At 27.5% G+C, this 27,390-nt stretch overlaps 1 protein-coding gene across 1 annotated transcript; it reads left to right on the forward strand.

Moving 5' to 3' along the window:
* Nucleotides 1–276: 276 nt before the first annotated feature.
* On the forward strand, nt 277–25,986 carry LOC129984003 (E3 ubiquitin-protein ligase CBL-B-like). The gene is made up of 12 exons (XM_056093752.1): nt 277–974; nt 5,699–5,845; nt 6,517–6,648; nt 7,881–8,018; nt 8,537–8,756; nt 8,842–9,006; nt 12,449–12,523; nt 17,797–17,939; nt 19,603–19,691; nt 20,258–20,497; nt 20,865–20,961; nt 24,242–25,986. The coding sequence occupies exons 1-12, from the start codon at nt 427–429 to the stop codon at nt 24,447–24,449; spliced, it is 2,202 nt and encodes a 733-aa protein (XP_055949727.1). The 5' UTR covers nt 277–426; the 3' UTR covers nt 24,450–25,986.
* Nucleotides 25,987–27,390: the final 1,404 nt, after the last annotated feature.

Here is a 27,390-nt window from a genome sequence, read left to right on the forward strand (position 1 = left end):
AGCTACTGTTATTCTTTTGAAATAAAAATTCATTTAAAAAAAACATTGCGATATGATAAATGCTATTCATATTTAATTCAAAATTTGATTTTATTGTGACATTTACAGCGATATATATTTTTTTTTTTCATTCGTCTTATATTAAAAGGTTACCATGCTCTTTTTCAACGAAATGATTAAACATTTTCGAGAAATTCATACCTTATATTTATTACTAAAGTATCGAGAAAATAATTTCTTTTCTTTTTTGCTTAAAACTAATTTAATTGTTGAGTTCAGGTTTGACGCAATTTAACTGTCTTTAGATAAGCCAAAAATAAAACTACTACTATCGGTTCATTGATATGTGCTCTCAGTAAAATAGTGAATGAAAGGAGGCGCAACTGAGGAAGTGGAGCAAAGAAGGGGGAAGGCAGGCTAATCAAAATGGCGGTTAGCAATCGTGGTCGGAACATACAGGCGATGAATATAACATCGCTGTTTAGCCGCCTACACGGTGCATTTTCTGAAGCTATGGCTACCCCGAAATTCATGATTGATCGTAGAACTATTGAAAAAACTTGGAAACTAATGGACAAAGTGGTAAAGTTGTGTCAACACCCGAAAATGAACTTAAAAAACAGTCCTCCATTCATTTTGGATATACTTCCGGACACGTATCAGCATCTTCGCACGATATATCATAAACATGAAGACAAAATGCATGTTTTGAATGAAACGGAATATTTTCGAATTTTCATAGATAATCTGAACCGAAAGTGTAAACAAGCAATTAAACTTTTTAAAGAAGGCAAAGAGAAAATGTTTGACGAGTCGTCGCATTATCGACGGAATCTTACCAAACTTAGTTTAGTTTTTAGTCATATGTTATCAGAACTGAAAGCTATTTATCCCAGTGGTGTCTTTGCGGGAGATAGCTTCAGAATTACAAAAAGTGATGCTGCTGAATTTTGGAGAAATTCTTTCGGAGAAAGGTAGATTCATACCAGTGTTTACATTTGTGTTTACTCTGAATGCTTGTGTTTTTGTTCCATGTTATATTACTTTTAAGTGCTGTGCATAAAAAAAACCTGAATCATGTTGACATTTTCCATAACAAATGTTATAAATTTGGTACCATATTATTTTACAGCTTATAACTCATTTCTATAGTTATTACTGCCATAATTTGTTTTAAGATGTTTTGACTCTACATAATGATCTGAATTATATTATTTTTATGGGTCTATATAAAACACTCATTTCATTCTGGGTATTAAACAGATTTAGATAAATTAAAGAATAAAAATTCAGATAAATTCATATTTCTGTGTTCCATTTTGACAAACAGAGATTTGTTATAAATGATTGTAATGTATTTGAAGTATTATTTATAGTTTTATTTATCAAATAATGCTCTTAATGAAGAACACAACTGTATAATTTTGATTCATAGTAACATATCTACAACAAAAATCTTTGTACACGAGTCTTTACTTAATGATGTGTACACTTCACTTTGTGTATGAATTATTGCATTTTTTTGTAATCAATATTACATTATGTCATAACAAAATAATATTAGTTTTGTTTCCTATAAATAAATTTATTATATAAAATAGGTATTTTATGAATATTTAGAATATTGTTGAGTATATAATACATATATAGATACACGTTTATATATTTCTGTAATTATCTTTCTATACATCAAAAAATTATAGTTATTATGAAAGAGGATCTTGAGAAATCACAAAGAGGTGCAGAATAATTCCTTATGTAACAAATTATGTTCTGGCCAAAATGAGTTTGTATCACCATACAGCATAATTTTAAAATTTGTTTTGAAAACTCTGCTTCTTTGACAGCTGACTGCCTTTGTTGATACATTATATAAACACATAAGTTGAAAAAAAAAATTGTTGAGATATAAATGGGTTAGAAATCAAATGTTTCACTTATTTGATTTTGATTATGGAAAGTGAAATTTGAAATGAGCCATTTAAATTTTCTTAATTATTAAAAATAATTTAGAATTAATATTATTTGTATCAGTTCTAATAAAAAAAAAACAACTTTTTTAGTTCCAGATCTTTAAATCCTGTTTAATAATAAATTAATAAATGAAAAATATTTTCTTCTGTATAAAAAAAAGGAGTAATGATAAAAAGCATAATTATTAAAAAGCTATTTTTTTTCATATGGGAACTGAATTTTTATCTTAATAATAAATAGTAGCTTAAATTTAAAGATTTTTTATGAGTTATTTAATTACTATCAGTTTGCAATATTACACAGATATTAAGTTTAAAAAGAATATTTAAGAGCTTTTCTTACTGTTAGCTTTCACGATTCTTAGTATTTTCAATAATTTTTTTTATTTATTCTGATAGTAAATGAAATATACTTTTATGGTAGCCAAAATGTAAATTTGTATTATTTATTCTCAAATGATATACTATAATTTAATAATATATTTAAATTAACATATTTTTTAAAGATAAGAATATATTTATAAGAGATATTTTTGTAAGGATAAGAATTAACTCCATAATATATAGTGTCTTAAATGTAAAAATTGACATTTTATATTGAACAGTAGATACTGTATTAAAATGTTTTGCTTTTGCCTTATAGAATATCAAAAGGTTGCTGATTACTTGGTAATCTAAAAACTGTTTAATTTTGTACTGGAAATCTAATATTTAAAATAATTGCATAGTAATGGTTTAAATTTCCCAATAGTCAATGAATGTTTTGAATGTTAACATATTCTGCATATTTTTTTTATATAAAAGTGATATTTATGTATATGATACTATATATAAAACTCGGATAAGTTTGCATTAATCAATTAGTAATTATAGTCTTAGAACTCTAAAAATGGATCAACTACTTTTTTCTCCCAATAATAATGTCTTATTGATGTTTTTCATATCATAATAAGGCATTAAGTATATTGTTTTTTTAGAGAAAACATATATTCGTGAAATCATTTACTATCATATATTTGGCCAACTTGGACCAGTCCATTGAGCTAATAAAGCATTATGATAAACATAAATTCTTAAAATATTCCTTTATTTCTTCCTAATAATGTATTTCTTATATAAGAAAAAGTCACTGATTTTTAACTTGAATGTGAACACGTTTAATTAACAAATTAAAAGTAAAATTATTATTTTTTTAATTTAAGACTAATATAAGCTAGGTCTGAACTGTCATATGTGTATATGCATGGTATTTTGGATCTCACTTCATTATAAAATCATGACATATCAAAAGAGCAGTATTAAGAATTATTATTTAAATTCTGTGTACATTGTAATAAATTAGCTTTATCATATATATACATTGAATTAAATCACAATAGTTAAATGGAATTATTTATTTGAAATTAAAAGTTTTACTTTTCTAGAATATTACGAGAAAAACCTCCCAATAGTAATTGATTTTAAAGTGTGAAAAGGCATTTCATGATATTTGAAAAATTATACTGTCATTATTCTCCCTTATATCTAGATTATGTTTAAAATATATATTTAAAGGTACTATGGTTGAGCCAATTTTTTTTCTTCCAAAATTGCATTCATGAATCTTGTATGCATTTTCATTATTGTGAAATGAATGCATGCTCATATTTCTAATTTTTATATTTATAAAATAAAATTATTGTTTTTATTTTTTTAATATTGCACATTTTTCTTATAATAAATTTGTACTACAGATATAGATCTTGGTGCCTAATTAAAAAAAAGAGTCTGTTCTGGAATTTTTAGATCTGGTAATATGTTATAAAATTAATTCCATTCTTTGATTTTATTCATATTTGAATGATTTTTAGATATAGCTTAGCATTATTTCGAATTCGAATATATTATAAAGAATTTTTATTCAATTATAAATTGGAATTTATAACTATTTTGAAAATTAGACAAAGCTTATTCCTTGTTTTTAAATGCTTCATTAAATACTCTTCTAAATACTTAACTTAAATGACATATATGATTTAGAAAAAATACTAATTCAAAAATAAAATTAAACTTTTTTATTGTATTTTTCTTCTTAAGATGGCGGAAATCAAATCTGTGAGAGTTAAGAAACAGACCTGAATCATGTTGGATTTTTCTCTTTTCAGACCTGAACATTTTGGGTGTAGTTTTCTATAATTTGAATTTATATTCTAAGATGCATGTTCATTAGCTTATAATTTGCATTACTGATTACTATAAGTTGTATGGGTGATTAAAACCTATTTCTATATGAGAGGAGAATCATGAATGCATATATATTATTTTGCCTTAAAACTATCTTAAATTTTTCTGTTTTGTAACTCCACAAAATTTGAAAATTGTCTAACATGCCATTGAGTCCTCCTTATTTCTTGAATAAAGTGGAGTTTGTTTTACAAATCATGGCTAAAAACTGGGTAACTTTGAAGGTCATACAAATTTATTTTGGATCCTTGTGCTGATATGGTAAATGTTTTCAAATTTTTTTTAAAATTGCTTTTAACTTTTATGTAACTGTAGATAATATACCTTGAGGCAATGTAACTTTCTTCATAAGGAGTTAGAAATTAAATTTTGAAAATATAGGTCATATTATTGCAAATAATATTTCTAACAGGCCTGTTAAAAATTTAGATTTTAGAATGATTACTGTTTGATATAACTTCTTGTTTCCTGGTACATTTGTGCAAATTTTAGTATAGTACTTTAGTTAGTATTAATATTTCATAGCAGTATTGCATGTGAAAAATGATATTTTACTTTTATGTTCCCAACTGTGCCCTTGGTATAAAAATATAATGTAAATTTGCTAACATTTTTATTTTTCAGATATCCAAGTGGTATTATCATTTTTTGTATTGATATATGTCATAAAATACCTAAAAGTATAGTAGTGTTTGTTGTTAGATTTGTAGTTGATGTTAATGAAACTTTATCTGAATTTTTAGAATATACCCTGTTACAAAATTAAACAGTGATTTACAATTTATATACAAAACTCTTTCTAAAAACTATTCAGTAAAAGAAATTAAAATGTGTAATTATTAATGTTCTCTCTATTTGAACAGTTGACCAGCAGGTATACTCGGAAGGTAAAACATTGTTTTGATGCAGATTTAAATTAGGAGATTAGAATATTCCCAGTATTTATGATTTTCTATCATTTATAAAATTTCTCATGCTAATGGAGATTATGATTAGCAGCATTCATTACATGAAGAATAGGACTATTAGTATGTGTACTTATATTTCAATATATAATTATTTTTTGTGTTGAAGCAGACTTGTTGATTAAAAAAAATATTTTGATTCTTTATTAGATTGCTTTTTTTTTTAATGGTTCTTATGATTTGACTTTGGGAAAATTTCTACTGACGTTTTCCTATCATTGTGTTAAAAGCAATCCTTCAAAAGTTATATATAATGACACTTTTTCTATATTAACTTGTGATCAAGTGTAACTTTTTGCTTTAATAGATGTTAATTTTGTAGATTTTAATAGTTAATTAATTATTTTGATTTCTTGATCTTATTCATTTAAAACATTTTGTGAATGAACCATAAACATTCTATTGTGAGTATTCTGGTAAATTGACAAAAAAGATTATAAAATTAATTTGTACTAATGATTAATCTATGCTAATATGTTCTGACTTAAGAACCTGTATGATGTAACATTAACAAACTGTTTTATGTATTTTTTATAGTACTATTGTTCCATGGCGGGTCTTCAGACAAACATTACATCAAGTCCATGCTATTAGTTCTGGTTTAGAAGCCATGGCATTAAAGTCAACAATAGATTTAACTTGTAATGATTACATATCTAATTTTGAATTTGATGTTTTTACTAGGTATGTTGTTTTATTTATGTATTTTTTACATTATGGTGTTTTGTTTCTATTTAATAACTAGAACAGTATAAAAAAAATAGAAAATTGTTCCTTTGAAGGTTTATTTTCTATCCAACGTTGTCCCCTCCCCAGGTGATTGTCACCAGGGAGAATCTTTTTCTTAATTATTAGTTGTAAAAGCATTATTATAAATAGAAAAAATGGAATTAATAACTAAAATTTTAAATTTCAATAGTTCTGAAAAGGATAATATCAAACTTGCATATATGTGTGGTTTTAATTAGAAAATGAGTTTGATATAAAACATTTTATGAAAGCTAATTTTGATGTAACTTTTTATATTGAAAGAGTAAATTGAAATATTGATACCACATTTATGAATATATTTTTTTATTCTATATTTTCTGTTTGTTAAATTTTTATAGTGTTTTAAAAGAATTTGTTGGGAACACTTCTTCATATGCTTCTATCTTGAAGCAGTTAAGTGCATGATTTGCTTTTAATTCAGGATAGAAACAGGAAAAATTTGATGATAGCTTTATAGATTAGATGGCTTTAAGATTATTAGTTAGATTAGATGATAGTATATAAATATTGTGTTAATATGTATTCATTTTTGAATAAAGTATTAAATAACTTATTTATGAAATTTAATTTGTTTCCTTGCACAGGCTCTTTCAACCTTGGTCTACTCTATTAAGAAATTGGAATATTTTAGCTGTGACACATCCTGGTTATGTAGCTTTCCTCACATATGACGAAGTAAAAGCTAGGTTACAAAATTATATAAATAAACCTGGAAGGTTAGTCTCTGAAACTTGTTTATTTTTATAAATTCAGATTGATTTCATATTATATTTTATGTGTTTTTTTTCTCCCCTTGAACTTAGCGTGTTTAGTGGACATGTATTTGAAATTTAAAATTAATTGATATTTATTTTCAATTAATTGGATTATACAGAAGAAATTCGTACTTTTATGGGAAATCAGTATTTAATAATAAATTGTAATAAAGTAGATTTTAAAATGATCTTTTGATGCATATTGCAGTAAGGAAAATCAACTTACATAGTGTCTTCAACTTTGAATAAATATTTACTAATGTTTGGTAAAGCAGATGTTTTTATTTGCAATGATTTAATAAAAATTTAACTGATAGAAAGAAATATTTATTTTTCGACCCTATGATTTCTACTCATCAGTTTAATGGAAAATTATTGTTTCATGTGTTTTGATGCTCATATTGCATATATTTTGTTGGATGCACAAATGGATATTAATACACAAATAATATTTATTTCGTAAAATATTTTGGGGAAAAATTAGTCTTTATTTTTGTCTGATCTCTTTTCATCCTCTCTGCCTGGCTTAATAAAAAGCTGAAATATCAAAATTTCATTTTTTGAATGGAAGCACATTTTTTATTATCAGATACTTTTTATTCTTAGTTTATAACAATTTCCTTTGTATTAAAATTGAATGATTAAATATTTTTGAAGAAAACTTATTTAATAAATATAATAATTTTATATTATTAATGCATTTTTGAAATCAGATTTTTGTTACATGCAATAAAGCATTAAAATCTAATCTTATAGCTTTAATAGTCTGGATTTTTGATTACCATATTAATCACAATTCAATAAATTTCATGTCAAAGCTCATGTTCAACAAAGGTAATCAGTTCATAAAGTACTAATGCCACAATTTTTAGAATTGATTTGTGAAAGTCATTGGAAGAAATGGGATAGTTTTTTCCCCCTTTTACTTTATTATTATTATAATGGCAAATTTTATTTCAGTATCAGAAATTAGTTTTTTTTACATCAGACCTTCACATCTATAGTGCTTCAATTGTTAAAATTCATGAAAACCTGATTTGCTTATAATAGCTTTGAACACTTGTCCTTTGGTAACTGGAACCAATATAAATAGAAAACGAATATTAACATTAAATATACATGTTTATAAGTCTGATATATATATGTACTCATATTATATATATACTCATGATATGCTTTCTTCTTTTATACAGTTATGTTTTTCGGCTCAGTTGTACGAGACTAGGCCAGTGGGCTATAGGTTATGTTACTAGTGAAGGAAACATTTTACAGACAATTCCTCAAAACAAATCATTGTGCCAAGCTCTTTTAGATGGATATAGAGAAGGCTTGTAAGTTCTGTATATAATTTTTTAAAATTTTCGGTTGTTTTCTTATTAGTATGGACTAACATAAATCTGTATTTACTTGTAATGTAATACTTTTAATGTAAAATAAATTGCATGATCTCAAAAAATGTACTTTTTCTTGCTTCTTAGTCTTTTCCTGCATCAGTAGAAATAAGCTGTTGAAAGATTTTTTTCCTCCTTTCAAGGTTAAAATTGTTAACATTGGCTAAAATGTTATTCAAGATTTCTTCTATGTAATGTATATTCTGATCTACTGCAGTGTGACATTATGAAATATGCTAATGTTGAATTCTCTTTTTTTAAAGATCTAAACTATTAAAAGCACTTTTGTACCTAAAATTTTTTCAAGTGGAATTAATGTAATCTGTGTTTTTTAATAATCTATTAATAGCTAATATTTGGCTGATTTAATCAAGAATTCAATCTTCACACTTTCACGTTATTTATTGCTTGTGAGACTTCCATTTATTTAAACTGAATACTTAATTATAACTTTTCAGTTATTTGTATCCTGATGGGAGAAATGTGAATCCTGATTTAAGTTGGGCTGTTCAGGCTACTCCAGAAGACCACATCAAAGTCACTCAAGAACAATATGAACTTTACTGTGAAATGGGTTCTACTTTTCAATTATGCAAAATTTGTGCAGAAAATGACAAAGATATCAGGATTGAGCCTTGTGGTCATCTTTTGTGCACACCTTGCTTAACTTCTTGGCAGGTAAATAAAAGCCTTTATATAAAAATGATGTTTTATTAAAAAATTGTTGACATTCTTTTAAAAACTCTTAAATATTTTGTTTCAGGATTCTGAAGGTCAGGGTTGTCCTTTCTGCCGTGCAGAAATTAAAGGGACAGAACAAGTGATAGTTGATCCATTTGATCCTACAGGAAGAACGTTTAAACGTAGTGATGGACATCCTTCTCATCTAGTTAATTTGGTCGATTTTGATGAAGACGAAAATTTTGAGGTTAGTTCTGACCATAACTATACCAGATTACTAGTCATGTAACTCAAATGCATAGGCATTGAAATATTTGTGCTAGCATAGCTATCTTGTTGAAATTTGGTGACATTTTTGTGTGTGATAAATCAAATTTGGCAATTTTTTCATGTTTTAATGCAAAGTTTCTATATTGTACAAATACCAGCAATGAATATTTATCACAAAAGTTAATTTGTCAAACTTTTGATTCTTTAATTAATTTTTATTTGCATGTTAGTTTTCATTTCATTTAAAGTATGTGTACATCATACTTTAAATGAACAATATCAACTTAGTTTAATTTATAATTCTTTTGGAAATTAACATGCACAAATCTTGACATTTAATAAATATAAACATATTCATATATTTTAACAGAAAGAATGATGTTTAATATTTTTCAACAGTTTAAAAATTTATCTATAAACAGTGGACATATACCTTGTTCTAATCGAACTTGTCTTTAGGGCTATTAAAAAAATCTTATTATTGCTCAGAATTTATTAAAGCGTAGTTACAGGAAATAAAGAATACATATTTACCATATATTTCCCAATTTTTTTTTTTTTTTTTTTTTTTTGTGCTGCTGGCCAAATTTATTTTTATTTCTTAATCCCGTTCCGGAAGTTGTTGGAATTCAAGTGCAAAAAGCTTACTCAAATTTATTAGTAAAGTTTAATTTCTTTGTATTATTCACAAGAAATGTGTATTTCTCATATTTTTCTTAAATGCCTACATTTGAAAATACAATTTTTATTTGAAATATATATTATATACATATATATATATATGTATAAAAATGTTTTAGAAATAAAATTAAAGCTCATGCTGTTTCATAGTTTCATATATAACCTACCTTCCTAGAATTTGTAAAAATAGTTCAATAAATCATCCATAGTTGACCTTTTTTTTTTTTTTTTTTTTTTACAAAATTCAATTTTGATTTTTTTGATTAAAAATTAATATTTTTAAATGTTTGCCTCTTTCATTTTCATTAAGCATTACACAAGATATTTCTTCGTGTACATATATATGTGCTCATATTTTATATCATTATCATATTTAATTAATTCAAGTCTTGAATGTATCTACAGTCAATCATGAAATTCTGAATTTCACACTCCCACATCATTTTGTTGACTTTAAATTGCTATTGATGTTTGAAAAAAATATTCATTCTTGTGTGTATTAAAAAAATATTCATGTTTTTTTTTTCTATATATTAAGATTTTAATTTATTTAAAATGTTGTCAAATATTTGGAAATGTAACTGAACATTTGAAAGTTTCATCGGCTAATTTAAAATTCTTGCAAATTGAAATTTGTATGGTGTTTGCAGGCATTATTATAAATAACTAGTATTCCAATTAATATTTCGTAATAAAATAGAATGCTTTTTAGAAATTATCCTGAAATAATAAGAAGGGTTTTCCAGAAAAATGTATACAACTATTACATAAATGTAACTGTAAACAACTAAATTTTATAAATGAAATTAATTAATACAAATTTAGAATATTGTTATTCATTGAATTAGTGTCCGCTACTGTTCACATATTATTGATAAAACTGGTTGATGGAATTCAAATAGTTCTAAACCTGTCAATTGGAATTTGGTCTCTGTTTGATCTTAGGTCCTTGGATGTCGTTGTTCTTGAATTATAAACATTGTTGTGTATATTTCCTCAAAAATGAATCTATTAAATTGAAACCCAGAGAAGGGATTAAGTATTTTCTCTTTCTCAAAACCATCTGTTCACCTGATTTAAATCAGCCGAGACTCACAAGTTGTTTGGTGATACAAAAATGCTTCATCCTGTTGGAATTACCAATTTCGATCTGCATGTATCTCTTAAATGCATAGAAATATGCATTGCTGTTGTAATTTCAAATAAATATTAATCATATCACTTTTCTCAAAGAACTGAAGCAAATTTAGTCTATGTTGATTAATTATTTTTAACATTTGGTAAATTCACTTGGTGGTCCATTGACAAATGAGGAATAGATGGAACCACTGTTGATGAAAAGTTATTAATTTAATGATAAAAAATGAAAAAATTATGATTATTAATAAGAAAGCCAAACCCTGGTAGCTAAAAAGAGTCAATAATGAAAGTTCAGTATTGCTATCCAATATTTCTATAACAATTATCTTAAATGTGAAGGCATTTTTAGGATATCCTGCATTTAAGTAAGAAAATGCAAGTTAGATATAATCCCAAATATCCTTTTAAAGTGACACTTTTGAGCAAAATTTTAGAGGTAGAAAACCTTGTTTACTATTCATTGGAAAGTATATACTTTTTCATTTTGCAGCTTGTAGTGTTACTTATTCTTATATTTCTTTTTACTTTTATGTAACCAATACATAAGTAATGAAAGCTATTCTGCAGGTGATAAGAAAAATTTTTAGTTTAAAAAAAACAGCAGAACTTTAATTGCTTACTGGTATGCCGCTGTATTAGGTGACAAAAGTTTGGTAATATAGATTTTGGACCTCTTGGAAGGAAAACATTAATGTTTGAAATTTGTTAAGAAATTACTTTGAGGTATACAATTAATCTTGCTTAATAAACAACTGTCATGACAAGCAAAAAAATAAAATAAAAATGACTCACTTAATGAGATGTTTTGTAGAATGAGTGATGAGAAGGCACCATAATGTCATGCTGGATAGGCTTGTATCCATCCATCTGTTTTGAGTGCTTATATCGAAGAGAATCCGTAAATCTTCATGCAAGAAGCTTTGGTCAGATAACATTGTCAAACGCAACTCTGAGCAGTTTGGACAAGTGCTTGTGGAGCCTTATTGAGATGGTTTTGGGGCAATATTACAGGGCTTGAGCTATAATATCAAGGAACTAGGGAAAGAATATTGACCAATTACCAAAGAACTTAATGAGGTTGCCTTCTGTGTTACAATAAAAAGCTGCAGAGGGGATTTGGTTAAAAGAAAGAAATAATAGATAAAATATAGCAACAACTTCATAATGAAATAAAGAAGATACTGAAAGCGTGGGAAATTATTGCATCACATATTGAGAAGCATTCTCCTAATATGGCAATATTTATGTGTTCTAAGATTCATTTAATGGTGACAATGTGCTGCATTCTCTTCAAATTTTAAAACAGCCAAAGATAATTTTTTTTATAAAAAAAGTATTCATTATAAACAATAAATTATAAATTTGATTAAAATTTTTTTTCTTTAGCAATAAAATGCATTAACCTGTTTTACGTGTATTCCTATAGAATTTTTTTTTTCACTTAATGAGTTTTTTTTTCAGTATGAGTAAGATTCAGGAATAAATTGTACTTTTTAAATGAGGTTCCAATGCATACTAGTTTCAATTCACAATGTTGCTTCGAATACTGAATATAAATTTGATTGCTTTATATAAAAGTGAGTGTTTTAATCTTTTAGGATCCAAATACATGGACTTCATGCCTTCAAGCCCTTGCATTGTCTCCCCGTGCAGATGTATCTGATGGTAGTAGAGTAAGTAAAACTGCAACTATTTATGTAAATATAAAAATTTATGCTTCTGTTTTTGGAAAAATGAAGAATTTTGCATTTTTTGCCTTTCTATGTTTTTGACAAAGGTGTTTGAAACTCTGACATTTATATTAATTATCTTTGTGGTGAAAAATATTTTTTTAAAAGTTGAAGAAAATCTCTTTAAATCTTTTCATTCTCTTATGGATGTAATATAAATGTTTTTCAGTATTCGATTTCAGGATTATGTTATTTATATAATATTGATATTTTTAAAATTAAAAATGCACATAATTTGTTTTTGACTTTATCCTTGGTTTTTCCTCCCCTTCTCCCCAAATGTATTAGAAAAATCAATGCCCTTCTTTTAATTAGATGCCTTTTTGCTTATGATATAATATATTTAATATGAACTAATTGTTATTTACCTTTATATATATATTAGGAGGACTGGAAAGTTATGTTGTTTTTCTACATTAAATTCAAACAAATAAATTTTTACTAAGTTTTTATTTTTAATCAATAATCCTTGTTACTAACAATCTTTTGCTATCTAATGTGCACATTTTCAATATCGGATTGATAAAAATCATTTTTTTTTTTTTAGCTAAATATTTGGAGATGGTATTTTGGTAATTGCCCAAATTTTCAATTTTTTTGCCACATAGATAGCAATTCATGAGGTGTCAAATTGTCCTCCTGAAATTTCAAAATTCGTGAACACACAAAGGATACAAATGGGTGTAGGTGAATAGACAGGCTGCTCACATACTTGCCACATATCAAACTCATTTCATGTCATTTATTGGACTGATCTCTCTCATCTTCCAACTGCATGCTAATTGTACTCATTCTATATCATTAAAGAAGCTTTACCAGATCAAGCAATTTCTGTGTGGATATGTAAAGTCCACAGATTCATCAGGTTGTCTCCATATCTGTCCCACCCATCCACCTAATACAACAGGAAATGAGATTCGTCTGACAAGGCAATGTGTTTTGAGTGATAAATGGGCCAGTAACGATGTTGGTGGTCCCAAGCAAGGCATAAAGTTTTGTGCCATGCAATCAAAATGGTGGAGTGGACTTATGGCTCCGAAAGCTCATATTGATGATAGTCCAGTGAGTAATTTTCACACTGACATTTGTTGATGTTCCAGCAATGAGAACATGGCAATTTTAGGAAGTATTGAACGTTTATCTCTTTGAAAGATTCTCGTCAGTGGTCAATGGTCCTGTTCCATCAAAGTCTTTTCTTGGCCGCAGCGATGTCAAAGATTTGTGTTTTACCGGATATTCGTTATTCATGGTACAGTCGTGAAACTGTTATACTCAAAAATTCAAATTTAACCACTGCTTTGATGATGCTTTTTTCCATCTCTCATGTGTAGACTTCAATGCTTCATTCAAATTAATTAAATCTTGATAACTTGCTATTTATTGTACAGGGAAATGACAGATGTGGATAATCAGCAAAAAACTAGTAAATTTTATCAATCTAGAAAAAACAAGGAACTATGTAAAAATATCTAGAACTCAGAAAATTGTAGAGAAAGCTTTTTGTGCTAAGCATACATATGATTATTGATTTCATGCAATTATTATTCTGCATCTGAACCCTAATGTCGGCAAATTAATCATGGTAACAGCAATCTGTGGTAGCTTTCTTCCGAGGTATGGTGACTTTTTAGAATTTCATTACAATAAGAGGAACAATAAGCTGATGAATGTGGCTAACAACAATCTCAATGAAACTTTCAGAAAGATTGGTTGTAATTTTTCAGAAATAGAGAGGTATTAATAATTTTGGTACAGCCTGCTTATGTAATCTAGTAATGATGCTATATCATTCTTAGAAATGACAATGATACTTTCCCATAGCAACAGTAATGTTAAGAGGGAATCTTCAGGAGAATTTTTTTTTATGTATAAGGAACTCTTTCATAGACATAAAGATTGCTTATGGAAGAAGAATTGTTTATGACAATATTCAGTATGCAGCATTAAATAAGTTAATGGTGGAATAAGTAATTTTGAAGCATCCAAAGAATTATTTAAGTGTGAGGAATTCATTAACAAATATGAAGAATGTAAGCAGGAGAAATGAAAAAGGAAAAGAAATAAGTGAAGTTTTTTTTTTTTTTTTTTTTTCAAGAAAAAGGAAGCAATCTATCAGTTTGAAAAAAAAATGTTCTATTTCCCAGACTCGAAAAAGTATAAAACTGTTCCATCATCTGGAAAGATAGTGATGAATTTTTGGCAGAGAAGGTTTGGCGTATGCAGAGTTTATGTTGAAAGGATCCATAATTCATGTGAAAGACTAAAAGGATTGGATTGCAACAATCACTTAAAAATCGATGGCCAGGTAAACTGTCGAAAATCATTGTGCTCTTGCATGACAGTGCAAAACCACATGCAGCAAAACAAACGTGCAGACTTCTGAAAAGGTTTAGATGGGAACTTTGGATCACCCATCTTATAGCCCAGACCTTTCATCTTGTGACTTCCATGTTTTTTGGTCCCATGAATGAGGAACTTTCAAAGCAACATTACCACTTGGATGGGTAGGTGAAAACTGCAACCCAGGAATAGTTATTGGACATTGTATGTAGTTCTTTTGCAGAAGGCATCGAAAAATTTGTACCTAGTCTCAAAAAATACTTAAATATTGGAGATAAATTACATTGAAAAAATAGATTTTGAATGGAATTTTAAGATACAAATAAATTTATCGTAAAATTTGTTTTATTTTCTTAAGTAATGCAACTAACTTTTTGACTGACCCTCTTGTTTTGTAAAAATTTCTGGTATTTTTTACTTTTAAGACATAGAACTTTTAGTATAGTATGTAGTATAGTTAGTATTGTGTAGTATTTAGTATTGTTATGATACTATAGTATTTATTATAATATTTTTTACTTTAAGACATATAGTGTTTTAATAGGTTTTTAGAATGCTCATTCCATTTTTAAAAAAATTATAAAAATAATTTTTTATATTAAATAATACATAAAAGGGTTTTTAGTAATCTGCATTGTACAAATACAGTGATTCTGAGTAGGCAAAAAGCCACTAATACAATTAGTAGTTGTAAGTCAGGGAAATGTTGCGAGTTTAGTGAGGGAAAAGTCAGAGAAATTTTTTTCATTGTTTCTCTGTAGCCATCTTCTTGTAGTAGTAAGAATTCATCCAGATTCAGATTATCCATCCTTTGACAGATTCCTATTGTCTTATATAAGTGCTACCGACACATCATGTTATACTTACTGCATAGTTCCTTTATTTGCATATACATGCCTGTAGCAGTTTTTTTGGCTCTTCAGTGTATATATGCAGAATGCTATTCTATTTTGAAAATATGCTTCGTAATATCATCAAAATAATATTAAAAAATATTTTATTTTGAAAATTTTCAAATTTTTTTGATTTACTGTTAATGATTCTGTTTTGTATTATATACTAAGATATTAACCGCAAGCATTTTTTTTTGTTATAGATATTGCAAATCAAAATTATGAATGGAGATTATTTAAATATATTTTGATTTCTCCAAAGCTGTGCAATTAAATAATTGTTGTTGCTAATCTCCATGGTCTGACTTAGTCAGACCAAATACAAAAATCCGTTGACAAGAAGAAAGTCAAAAACGAGGAAGGGAGAAGAATAAATTTCTCCCAATGAAATCCTAAACAGTCCAGAATATGTTCAGCAGAGGCCTGATGCTGGCAGCATTTCTGGCAAAGAGGGTAAAATTTTTCACCCTGAGAAAAGAAAAGACATTTAAGGTGGCCACTGGCAAGGTGCGACAGGCAAGTGTTGGTTTTTCTATCACAAGGAAGATTTAAGGACTGCCCCGGCTTATTGGCTCTATACCAATCATGAGTAGGGAGAACCATCCAATTCTTCTTATTTAGGAATTTCGCCTGAGAGAACAGTTCTAAGTATGTGAGCTCAGCAGAAGATGAAGTCGCTAGTCTGCTTCCTTTCTTTGCAAGCCTGTCTGCTAATTCGTTACCAAGTAGATCCACATGAGATGAGATCCACTGGAAATGAATATCATGTTGAAATCAGCTTCAACTTCTGAAGAATAGACAAACTTGCTTTATCTCCAACATAGGTCCAATTGTTAAGGTGTTCCATTGAGCTGCGGCTATCAGTAAGAATCCAAAGGTTCTTATAATTATTTTCGTGTAAAATTTTCTTAAGTCCCTCATTGATTGCTAGAAGTTCGCTTCTAAAAACAGAACAGAAGTCTGGATTTCACTGACATAGAGAAAAACTAGACTGAGGAGTTACAATATAGATGCCACTACCGGCAGAATTGTCGATTTTGCTGCCATCAGTATACAATTTAATGTCACATTTAGGGATTTTATTAATGACTTCCAAGGCCAATTGTCTAAGGTATTCGACGCATTTTCCTTTTTATTAATGGGAACAGGAAGGTTGAAATGAAAGTGAACCCTGGTAAGTTCTTCAGTAGGATTCATACAGGAGTGAAGAAAATGTGGCTCTACATTTTTAGGAATTATATTCTGAGACAAGACTTGACTAAAGGGACTATTTTTCTTGAGTCTGGAGGTTAGTCCAATTTCTTAGGTACTTTGAGGTGTTGTTTTGAATGCCATAACTGGAAAGTTTGTTGTAATATTTGATAAGGTTAGCATGCCTTCTAACATGGAGAGGTTTAAGGTCGGCTTCATAAAGGACAATATCTGAGGGGCAACTTCGTTTCAGACCAGTTATTATACGAGCTGCACTCAGCTGAACCTGTTCAAGTTTCTTCAAGTTGGAAACAGAGGCACAGCAATAAATTGGGAATCCATAGAATTAAATAATTAAAAACATTTTGTCGTGGCTGGTTCATGAGTGCTTTCAATAAATAGGCAAATAGAAAACTTAACAAATTTATTGCAGATTCGTTCGAGTTACTCTGCTCAGTAACTCCTTCTCCTCCAAGAGCCAACACTCGAATGACATCACTCTTTTTAATTACACTCGCGCTAGTTGCCTAGCGCCATCTATGAACGTTTATTTTCTTAACGCTTCAAAATCCAATCACTACACATTTATTCAAATCCATTGCCCAAATTTTGATCTTCCCATTGAACTCCATTAAGAATCTGTATCACTCAAACACGTATTTTTGCATAATGGATATAGGCTGGCAATGGTTTTCTTTATAAAATCAAATAATTACTGATCATTGTATAAAAATTTGCAATTGATTGTTAATGATCATAATTGGTTTTCAAAGAATCATTTTTTACTTGCAGTCTAATAGTCGTTCGCCTATGGTGTCCCCAAAAGCATCCCCACAATCCTCTAGAAGACCGCCAAATGCAGCACCTCCACCTGTTCCTCCAAGACATGCTTCACCTACAGGTACACCAGGACAGTCACCTGGTTCTTCACCAAGGTAATAATTATTTATAATGTATTTAATGTTGCGTAACAGTGTAAATATTAATAAATGTCATTTTGAAAATACTTCTCATAGAAGCTCATGATAATGGTGTTTTGGGCTGAGTTATTAACGTTTCAAAATTAGGAAAGCTGTTTACATTTGATTATTTTAACAGATTTCCTTAGTTTTTGTATCATGTCCTGTTAAGAGATTTATTCAGATTGTAACTGACAGCTCATTGTCATGAATAGATTTAATTGAATTTTTTTTTTTTTTTTCAAGTTCTTATTTTGAAGTGATTTTTGAAAGGAATGAAAATGGGGTTAGTTACTGTCATTTAGATTTTTTTCATACTTAATTTTGATTATTGTCACATGTCATATGTTCTAGAAATGATTTTTAAATAAATCTTGTTATTTGTGCACTTTATTTTGTTCCACCTTTAGTATTTTTATAAGATTTAAGCCTCTGCAAAGAAATTTTAATAAAGATACCTATACATTAATAAAATTAATTGTATCGATTTTAATTCATCTATAGATGAAGAAGGCACACATCCTTTAAGAATAATTCTAATCCTTAAGCAATTTCTATGTATGTATGTATGTATGTATGTATGTATTTATACAGCATTGTAATGGTTATTATTTATTATGGAATGGCAATAATAAAAAAAAAAGTAAGCAAGCTGTCATACAAATAATAAAAATAAAAAAGTAAGTTGTAATTATAAAAAAGTAAGCAAGCTGTCATACAAATATTTTAGACTGCTGCATTGAATGTCTTTACAGCTACATTTGATTTAGTGTTCATTTAGTTAATTAATGGAATTGCAGAATATTATTAGAAATGTTCGAAAGAAGGCTTGCCATGTCATTAAAACCCCGATTCAATCAGAGAAATAAAAAAATGTAAAAGAAATCAAGATGATAGAATTAAGCATCAAACAGAAGGTGTAATTAAATGCAATATAGGCTCTACTATTGTCAGATGGATAATCACTATTTCTTGGAAGTTGGTGTTCACATTTCCCAGAATTATTATCTCACAAAACTAATTTTTTCACAATATTAAAAGAAAATAATTACCTTTTTAATTATATGAATTTCATTTCTTTGTACTTCTTTCATTATTTTTAATAAATTTTTAGAACTTAATTTGATGCCCAATCTGTAACATTTATTTTTAATGTTATGATAAAATTTAAAAGTCAGTCTTCAAAGCCTTCAGTTCCATGCTTTTTATAGTGTTAAATAACAATAAAAAAAGTTATTTTCTTTGAACATTGACTCTAAAGTGGGGTTTTCATTTTATTTTGTAGCATATGCACTTTTTACTTTACATGTGCTAAAGTTTCTGCTAAATTTTATATTTTTCAATTTATCAAATAACAAGGTGAACATATTTTTTAAAGAATGTGTTCCAAATTTAATATTAAATATCTTTAAAAGTCAATTTTGTGCAAACCAGCTTGGTTATCAAAGATGGCTAGCTTCCAAAATATGCTACAATAGTTTAAATTGTCTGCGTTATAATATTAAACTGCTAAAAATACTGTTCTGCAAACAACAAAAAAAATTAATTTTCTAGTGTTGCAAGTAAACATGACTATGAATCCAATAGTATTATTCTTAAGTGCAATTACATTTATTTTGCATCCTACTCTACATTTTAGGCATTCTTGTGGAACTAAGGAAGATTCTGGGAGTGGTTCATCATTTATCTCTGTATATGTATCCCCATCTGGGTCACCTGATGGATCAGGTGAGAAAACCAATTTTTTTTTCCCATAAAGGAATTAAAATTAAATATATTACTGTGAAACTATGGCAAGGCTATTCTGGGATGGACTCTTATAATTTTGCATCATAATTAAAATGACAACTCTTGAACTGATATTCAGCTCTCTTAACTTCCATGATGACACACTAACGTATGATTCATAACAAATTTTATATTTAACAAATTGGCAGACATTGTGAATCTTTGGTAGAACTAATTCTTGAACTGCAGCCCAGACACCATGGTTCTAATTGTCCAATGCAATATTTAAAAAAAAAAAAAAAAAAATGTTTTAATTCACTTTTATTTTAAAAATATTAAGGGTTCTATTTCTTGATTCAACAATTGTGTGTACTGCATAAATAAACTGCCAGTTGAATTTTTGGTTGGGAAAGCCTGTATTAATTTACTTACAATTTCAAAAGGAATCTGAACTTTTTAAATCCTATAAGCGAATTTAAAAATATGATGAATAAGTTCTTTTACTGTTACTGTATGCTATCTCTTTGTTTGGACCATATGTTATCTAATGCATCTCTCTTTTTCAGGTGTTAGTATTTCCTATTCTGAAATAGCTCATGGGAAAACGACAAGTAGCAGCTGTGGTACATGGCCCAGGCCTTCTTCTGGAGGGACAGCTCCTGCCACTTTGTCTCCTCCAACCTCATCTGTTGAACCTTCTCCTACAACCCCAGTCAGCCCATCTGTACATTATGCAGAACTTGCTCAGATACGTGAAGAAGTTCTAGAACCTAGTTATGCTAATACAGAAATAACTTTAAATAATGGTAAGATTTTTTTTAAATTAAAAATTGCAAAAAAAAAAAAAAAATGTAGAAGTACCTGTAATTTAATAAAATGAGACGATGATAGAATCTATCTAAATTCATAAAATGTTTTTAAAAAATTATATGAATTTTTTTTTTCTAAATGCATTTATTGTATTTAGTTTTAACAGAGATTATGATTAATTAAAAACCTGTAAGAGAATTATTCTTTGTAGCTTTTAAATTGCTTTGAGGCAACAATGAATTTTGTGCTTAATTTTGATGTGTTCTTTTAATATTTTGATATCAAAGCAATATTTTATATGACATACTAATACTCTGCTGAGAAATTGAAAATTATTATTGTGAACTTATTCTTTTATTTCAGCTGGATCTCAAAACCCACGAGCATCAGTTGAAGTTGGTTTACCATCTTCTTCATCCCCGCAACAAGTCCCTGTCCATATTTCTAAAGTAGAAAAAAGGTATATATGAATTGTTAAAGATATTTTGTGTAATTGAAAGCCATGTATGCAATCTAATTTAGTTAATAAAATAGTTATTTCAGTATAATTTTTATTTCATGTTTTGATGGATTGATGCATTCTAATCTGATACATAACAAACTTAATTTCTGATAAAATGTAGTTTGTTGTAAATTCTAATATATTTTTCTCAAAGGTATGAAATTAATCAAATGAATTTGATTGTTTGAGCTTTTTTATATTTGATTGCGAATTTTGTGAACTATGTGAGTGATTTTACATTTCTTGTTATAACAAATTTTATTGCTTGAAAAATGCTTAAAATGATAAATTATTAGCAATTGCATTTTAGTATCTCCCATAGTATTCAAAATGCTTTCTAAGTTATTTCTACTCATAATAAATATTATGTAAGTGGATGGATTTTTTCAGAACAGACCATTAGAAATAAAGTTACCAAACTTGGCACAGATAAACTTTAATAGATAAAAATATGCGACTCAGAGAAATTTAAACAAATATATTTTAATAATAAATTAAACAAAATGATGACCATAACTTCTAAAAATATAATACAAAAATGGATTTTAGAAATCAAAAAAATTATCTTTTCGATGACACCAATTAACATATTGTACAGTATTTTTCTGTATTTTTATTAGTTAAAAAATATTTTATCCATATTTTACAACAATATCAGGGATTTACCAAAATTTCTTTTTGATATGGAATGATTGCATAACAATTGTTTAAATTTGATTTATTTCATTACCGATATTCATTTGATTGTATATATTATCAAGCTGGTTGCATATTGATTAATTTATCAAGCTGGTTGCATATTGATTAATTTATTAAGCTGATTGCAGTAAGTAGAATTGATGATCTCACCTAGATTAAGAAACTCATAGTAGACTACACTTGGGCTTCATAACATTTGAAGAAAGATTGTCCATAGAGCAAGTTGATTTTTAATGCCCATTTTAGTTTCTGGAAAAGATATATTTCATGTGACTGGAGAAGTAAATGTACATAGAAATTCGGTTCATGTGGACAATAATCTTTGTAATAATCGCCATGCCCACCTTTTTATTTTTTTTAAAGCAATGAAGCATAACATGCCATAAATATCCTTTTCTCTGTCCATATTGAAATGCATAGAATAAAGTGTTAAAACAATCTATGCCACCAATGGAAAATACTTTATAAGTGCCTTGGGTTGATTGAGATATATCTCGCAGACAGTTGATAAGTCTGCATGTTTACATAAACATAACTAGTTAAAGTCATTCTTTGAATGATGTCTAAAAAAATTGCATATCCTAATATTTCATTTTTAAGTGAACTTCAAATTATTGTCATTATTTTACAAGTATTTGCCTTTTGGATTTATCTTGCATTGTTATTACTAAAGACATGAAGATATGGCTTTTTTCATATGTTAAATAAATTCTTATATAAAGTATATTTTTTATAAAATTTTTGACATGTTACTGCAGTTACAAATAAAATTTAACTTCATAATTAAAAATGATGAAAAAATTTTAAGTACACCCATTTTTTAACTCTTCTTTTCTCTCATGATATAATTGAAAGTATACAGATGACCAATCACAAAACAATGAATACAATAGTTTCAAGTTTCTAAAATATTAAAAAGTTGTGTGTCTTAATATTTTGTTGAAGAAACTATTAGACCAAGTTACATAAAATTTTAATTAAAATTTTTAGCAGTCATTAATATTGGTGAACCAATTAATTGCCAAATGCAGCTAATTTTTAATAAAGTAAAGGGGATTCTACTTGAAAATTTATATTGAGCATTATGGTGCACAGTAATAAATTTATTGTAGAAGGTATGATAATTCAGTCTTTTAATTTATTAATACTAAACAATTTAGATATTTTATACATACATACCTTATTGTCTAATGATTAGGTTTGATTTTTTTTTTCTTGTTCAATTCAAAATAAATACTCATTTTAATTAGGGAATATTAAAAATTGCCAAGAAAATTAAACCAAAATTTATTTTATTTTTAGTAAAAAAAATTAATAATTAGTAATTACAATTAAAATTAAGTCATTGCTTATACATTTTTAACAGACAAAAGTTGGCTCGATTACATATTTTTCACAGACAGTTTTTCAGATTTGGAGCAGATTTTTGTTGTTTATTTCTATGTTATTTTTCTTGTAAGTATTATAATTTTGAAATAAATTTTGACAGAAATGCACCTTTCATAATATTAAGTTTTGTGTTATCTCGTTGGACTTGCTTTTTCACAAAAATGTGGCATTTCCAGGTGAAAGAACCTGTTTGCATTTTTTCTCAAACAACTTTTAAATTAAATTTCATTGAAGGTTAATTTTTCTGTTTAACTTCAGTCTTTTTATTTTTATCTAAATTTCTAATGCATTCATCATCACTATGAGAAATAGATTTATAGTTAGTGTCAAATATGTTTATATCTTCCAAAAACTGTATATCGATGTTTTACCATTTTTTATGTAAAAATTAACACATTTATAATAGAGTAAGCATATTAGATTTTATTACCTGTTGGTGCACAAAAATGGAACATAAAATGTGGAATCCTTTATTGAAATTTTCTTCACATTTATTTTTATGAAATTACTAAGCATATCTTGCATGAGTGTGCTGTACAGTCAGTAGAAAGGGCATTTGTACATGATTTTCTACTTCAATTTATTATTTCCAGTATCAAATGACTGACCAAATTAAATAAAAAAAATTATTAATAAATGAATTGAACTATTTATTTTTTAAGGAAATAAACAAAGGAAAAAGAAGCATTGTACAATTAACTGTATATATTTAATAGGAAATGAGATTTTGAACTCGAATGAGTAAAAATAATGACTTTACTTGTGCATTTTCAAATCAAAAATTCATAACATTTGACCTGCCTTGATACATTAAGTGTCAGTAGTATTGTGTAGAAGTGAATAAACTGGTCATTCCTAATTGAAAGAGATAAGATTTTAATATATTATAGCTATAAATTTTCAATAACATAATTAGATAAAGAGATATCCTATTTCTGCAGACTTTGAAAATATTACCAAAAATATAAAGCTAAATTTTTTTTAAATATTTATATTTAGTTCTTCTACACAACATATGCTAATGGTAAATATTTATATTTATTTTATGAAATATGTCATAAATACCTTAACAAACTGACTTGTAAATTTGTAATGATTGGATAATTTTTAAAACATTTGTTGGTTTACTGAAATATTTTTTTCTTTGCAGGCTTATTAGAATTGGAAAACCATTAGATGCATTAGAAAATAAAGAAAATAATCGAGTTAGTTATGAAAATTTACATATGGATCACATAGCTGCACTAATTGCTGAAGGTTATGCACAGAATGAAGTCATCCGAGCACTTGGCATTGCAAGGAATGACCTTCAGATGGCAAGGGACATATTACATGAATTTGTCACAAAAAGAAAGTGAGAGCTTTCAACGAATTGAATAGGTGTTAATTTTGAAACTCTAGTCAGGACTAATCAAGTAAAACACCCATTGAAAGCAAAGCAAAGTAAATGGAAAAAGTTTACTGTGAATTTAGGATTAAAAAATTTTAATACTTAAAATATTGCTCAAAAGTGTTGAGGAGAATAATGGGGTTCAGGACAAATATGAGCAGTGCATCTATTAAATAACTACTGAAAATTTTACACATTTTAAAAATTCGCTCAGTATAGAATGAGGGATTATATATGCCACTTATATATATTCTGGTCAGGTACAAAATGACTTCTCTGTGGCTCACTGCTGAACTGAACCAGGAGATGCAATTGGCTGGCCAGTTGCAATAAAATGTACCTGATAATGTTGCATGCAGTGAGTTGGGACTTTTGGGGAACAGACTCCCTCTGTATGCTCTCTAATCAATCAACACATATGCAGAATCAAACTATACATTTCTTAAATCCATTTGTATTTAATATTATTTATAAAATTTGTCTTCTGGACTGAAAAGTCTGCCATATTGCTTAGGATATGTTTTTGGAGTGAGTGATGTGTTAGTCAAATGAAATCAAGAGTCCTATTAAGTCTTGTGATTGCCTATTTGGTGATGACAAACAATAAAAAAAATGGTATTGTAGAATATTTTTGTATGCTGACAAATTTTCAGACCCTGGTAATGTTTTTTGTGAATTACAAGAAGGACCTTAGGAAATATTTAAAATTTACTATGTTTCTCTGGCAGTTTTATTACTGCGTTAAAAGCTATGCAATGACATATTTGTTTTTGATTCCTTTTGTATTTTTTTAAAGTGCCACAATTTATAACTTGTCATGCACTGAGGGATAAAATCGGATTTTCTTTTTATATCTGTGATGTTTTGTGGAGAATGATGTATATGCACAGCAAGAAATTGCAAAACATAGCAAACGATGCAATATTGTGAATAATTATGCTGGTAATGTCTATTTGACCATAGAATTATTAAATTGTTTAATATGGGTGTATTATCATTGTGTTTGTGTGCTGTAATGTTAAATGTTGTAAAGAAATTATTTTCTTAAAGATAAAAAATAACTAACAGTTTTATAATTTAAATCTTGTTTTGTATATTGCTTTCTTTTGTCAAAGGTTTTATGAATGTATCTATCTGTTGCAGTGTGTGTATTATTTATTATATTATTACTTGTCAGCAATCAAAAATTTAAGGCTTTTGCAGCTTTAATATTTTTAATCCTTTACTATAAAATAACTATCATAATTTTAAAGCAGAGCTTTACTTTCAAATGTATGTTGTAGAAACACTTTTTGTGATATATTTAGGTTCTGCTTTAATGCTTTTTATGTGTTACTTTTTGTATGAAATGCTTCTTCAAAACAATATTTGTTATTCAGAATTTATTAACAGTGGAAATATTTTTATATCCATTATGTATTTATAAATCATTTCACAATTCGGGAAGGCCATAAGAGTATAAGAAATATTCTTTAAATTTTAATTTTAATTCGATTTTAGTTTTCTTACTCATTATTTGACATTTATCTTGATTACAATTTTATAATTTCATTACTTCTAGAAAAAAAGTTAGAAAAGTATATCTCAAAATTTTTTTTATCTACTAATGACTTAAAAATGTTATTATATACATTTTGCATTCTTTGATCTGATAAATTTATAGAATTATAGAAGTTATTTTAGTGCATTTATACTCTTGTTTTATTTGCAAAATTATTTGTAATTTTTACCATTACTTCAGTTAATACAAATACATAAATTTATTTCATGAGTTTTCATATTTTTAATTTACTTTTTCTAAGCAAAAATTGATTTTTGGCTTAAAATAATACTATCAATAATTAGTAAAATTGTAATTTGAAATCCAGAATGATACTTGTCTGGGAAGTAACTTAGACCAATTTACATCGAAAAAAACCATAGTGCTTAACTATTCATTAGCAAAAATTCAAAAATAGTTTATTTTGAATTTGTTTCATCAATAAGTAGCTCTAGTTATAATTGAGTATCTTGATTAACTTAGATGTAAATTAATTTTTTTCGTTAAATACATTTTTGGATTTATTCATATTTGGTTTCATATTTCATCCTTTTTTTAGAAATAGCAAATTTTTCTAGAACTTTCCTCTTTTTATTTTTAATGACATGCTAACCTGATGTAGTTCCTAACTTTACTCTGACTGTTCATCAATTCTGAATTCAATTCCAGTGGTGGATAAAACTATCCATTAAGGTCTTTGTATATTATATCATAAAAGGGTACATGCATGTATTTCTGCAACAATAATAATTTCCATCATTCATCTGTGCAATGTTTTGTCTGTATGTGTATCACTGTGTATTTTCTACTTAAAGATAATGAGTAAAACAAAACTCATCTTAATCCATTTCTTCTATTTAAGACATTTTTACATTAATTTTCAATCTAAAATATTGAACCTAAAGCATGAATCATGTCTCTAGAATGAATGAGCTTTAACTGCATGTGTTTTGGTCAGTTTTAATTTTTTTCTCTGGTATACTTGGAACTTTCATAAGTACTTTTCATCTTCAGCATCTTCCACTTTCTATCTGCATCATTTAAAACAAGGGCATTAAATTTGTTGTGCCAAACTGATGTTCTTTAAAGTATGCATACACATACCTTCGAAGAAGTACTGTATCGAGATAATGCCTTTTGTTTTAAACAATGCATGTCTCAGGTACCATCTGAGAATGCAACCATGCACTTACTTAGTTTTTCTTTAACCAACAAAATAACATAATGTGCTTGTAATGATATTGAAATTATTGTACAGTTCAGATTAATTTAAGACATGTACAAATCTCCACTAAGTGGTATTTTTATCTACTCTTATTTAATATTTGCATATCTGTTTAAAGAAATGTAATGTATTTTGATAGTATGT

Source organism: Argiope bruennichi, chromosome 9 (genome assembly GCF_947563725.1).
Source record: "Argiope bruennichi chromosome 9, qqArgBrue1.1, whole genome shotgun sequence".
NCBI lineage: Eukaryota > Metazoa > Arthropoda > Arachnida > Araneae > Araneidae > Argiope > Argiope bruennichi.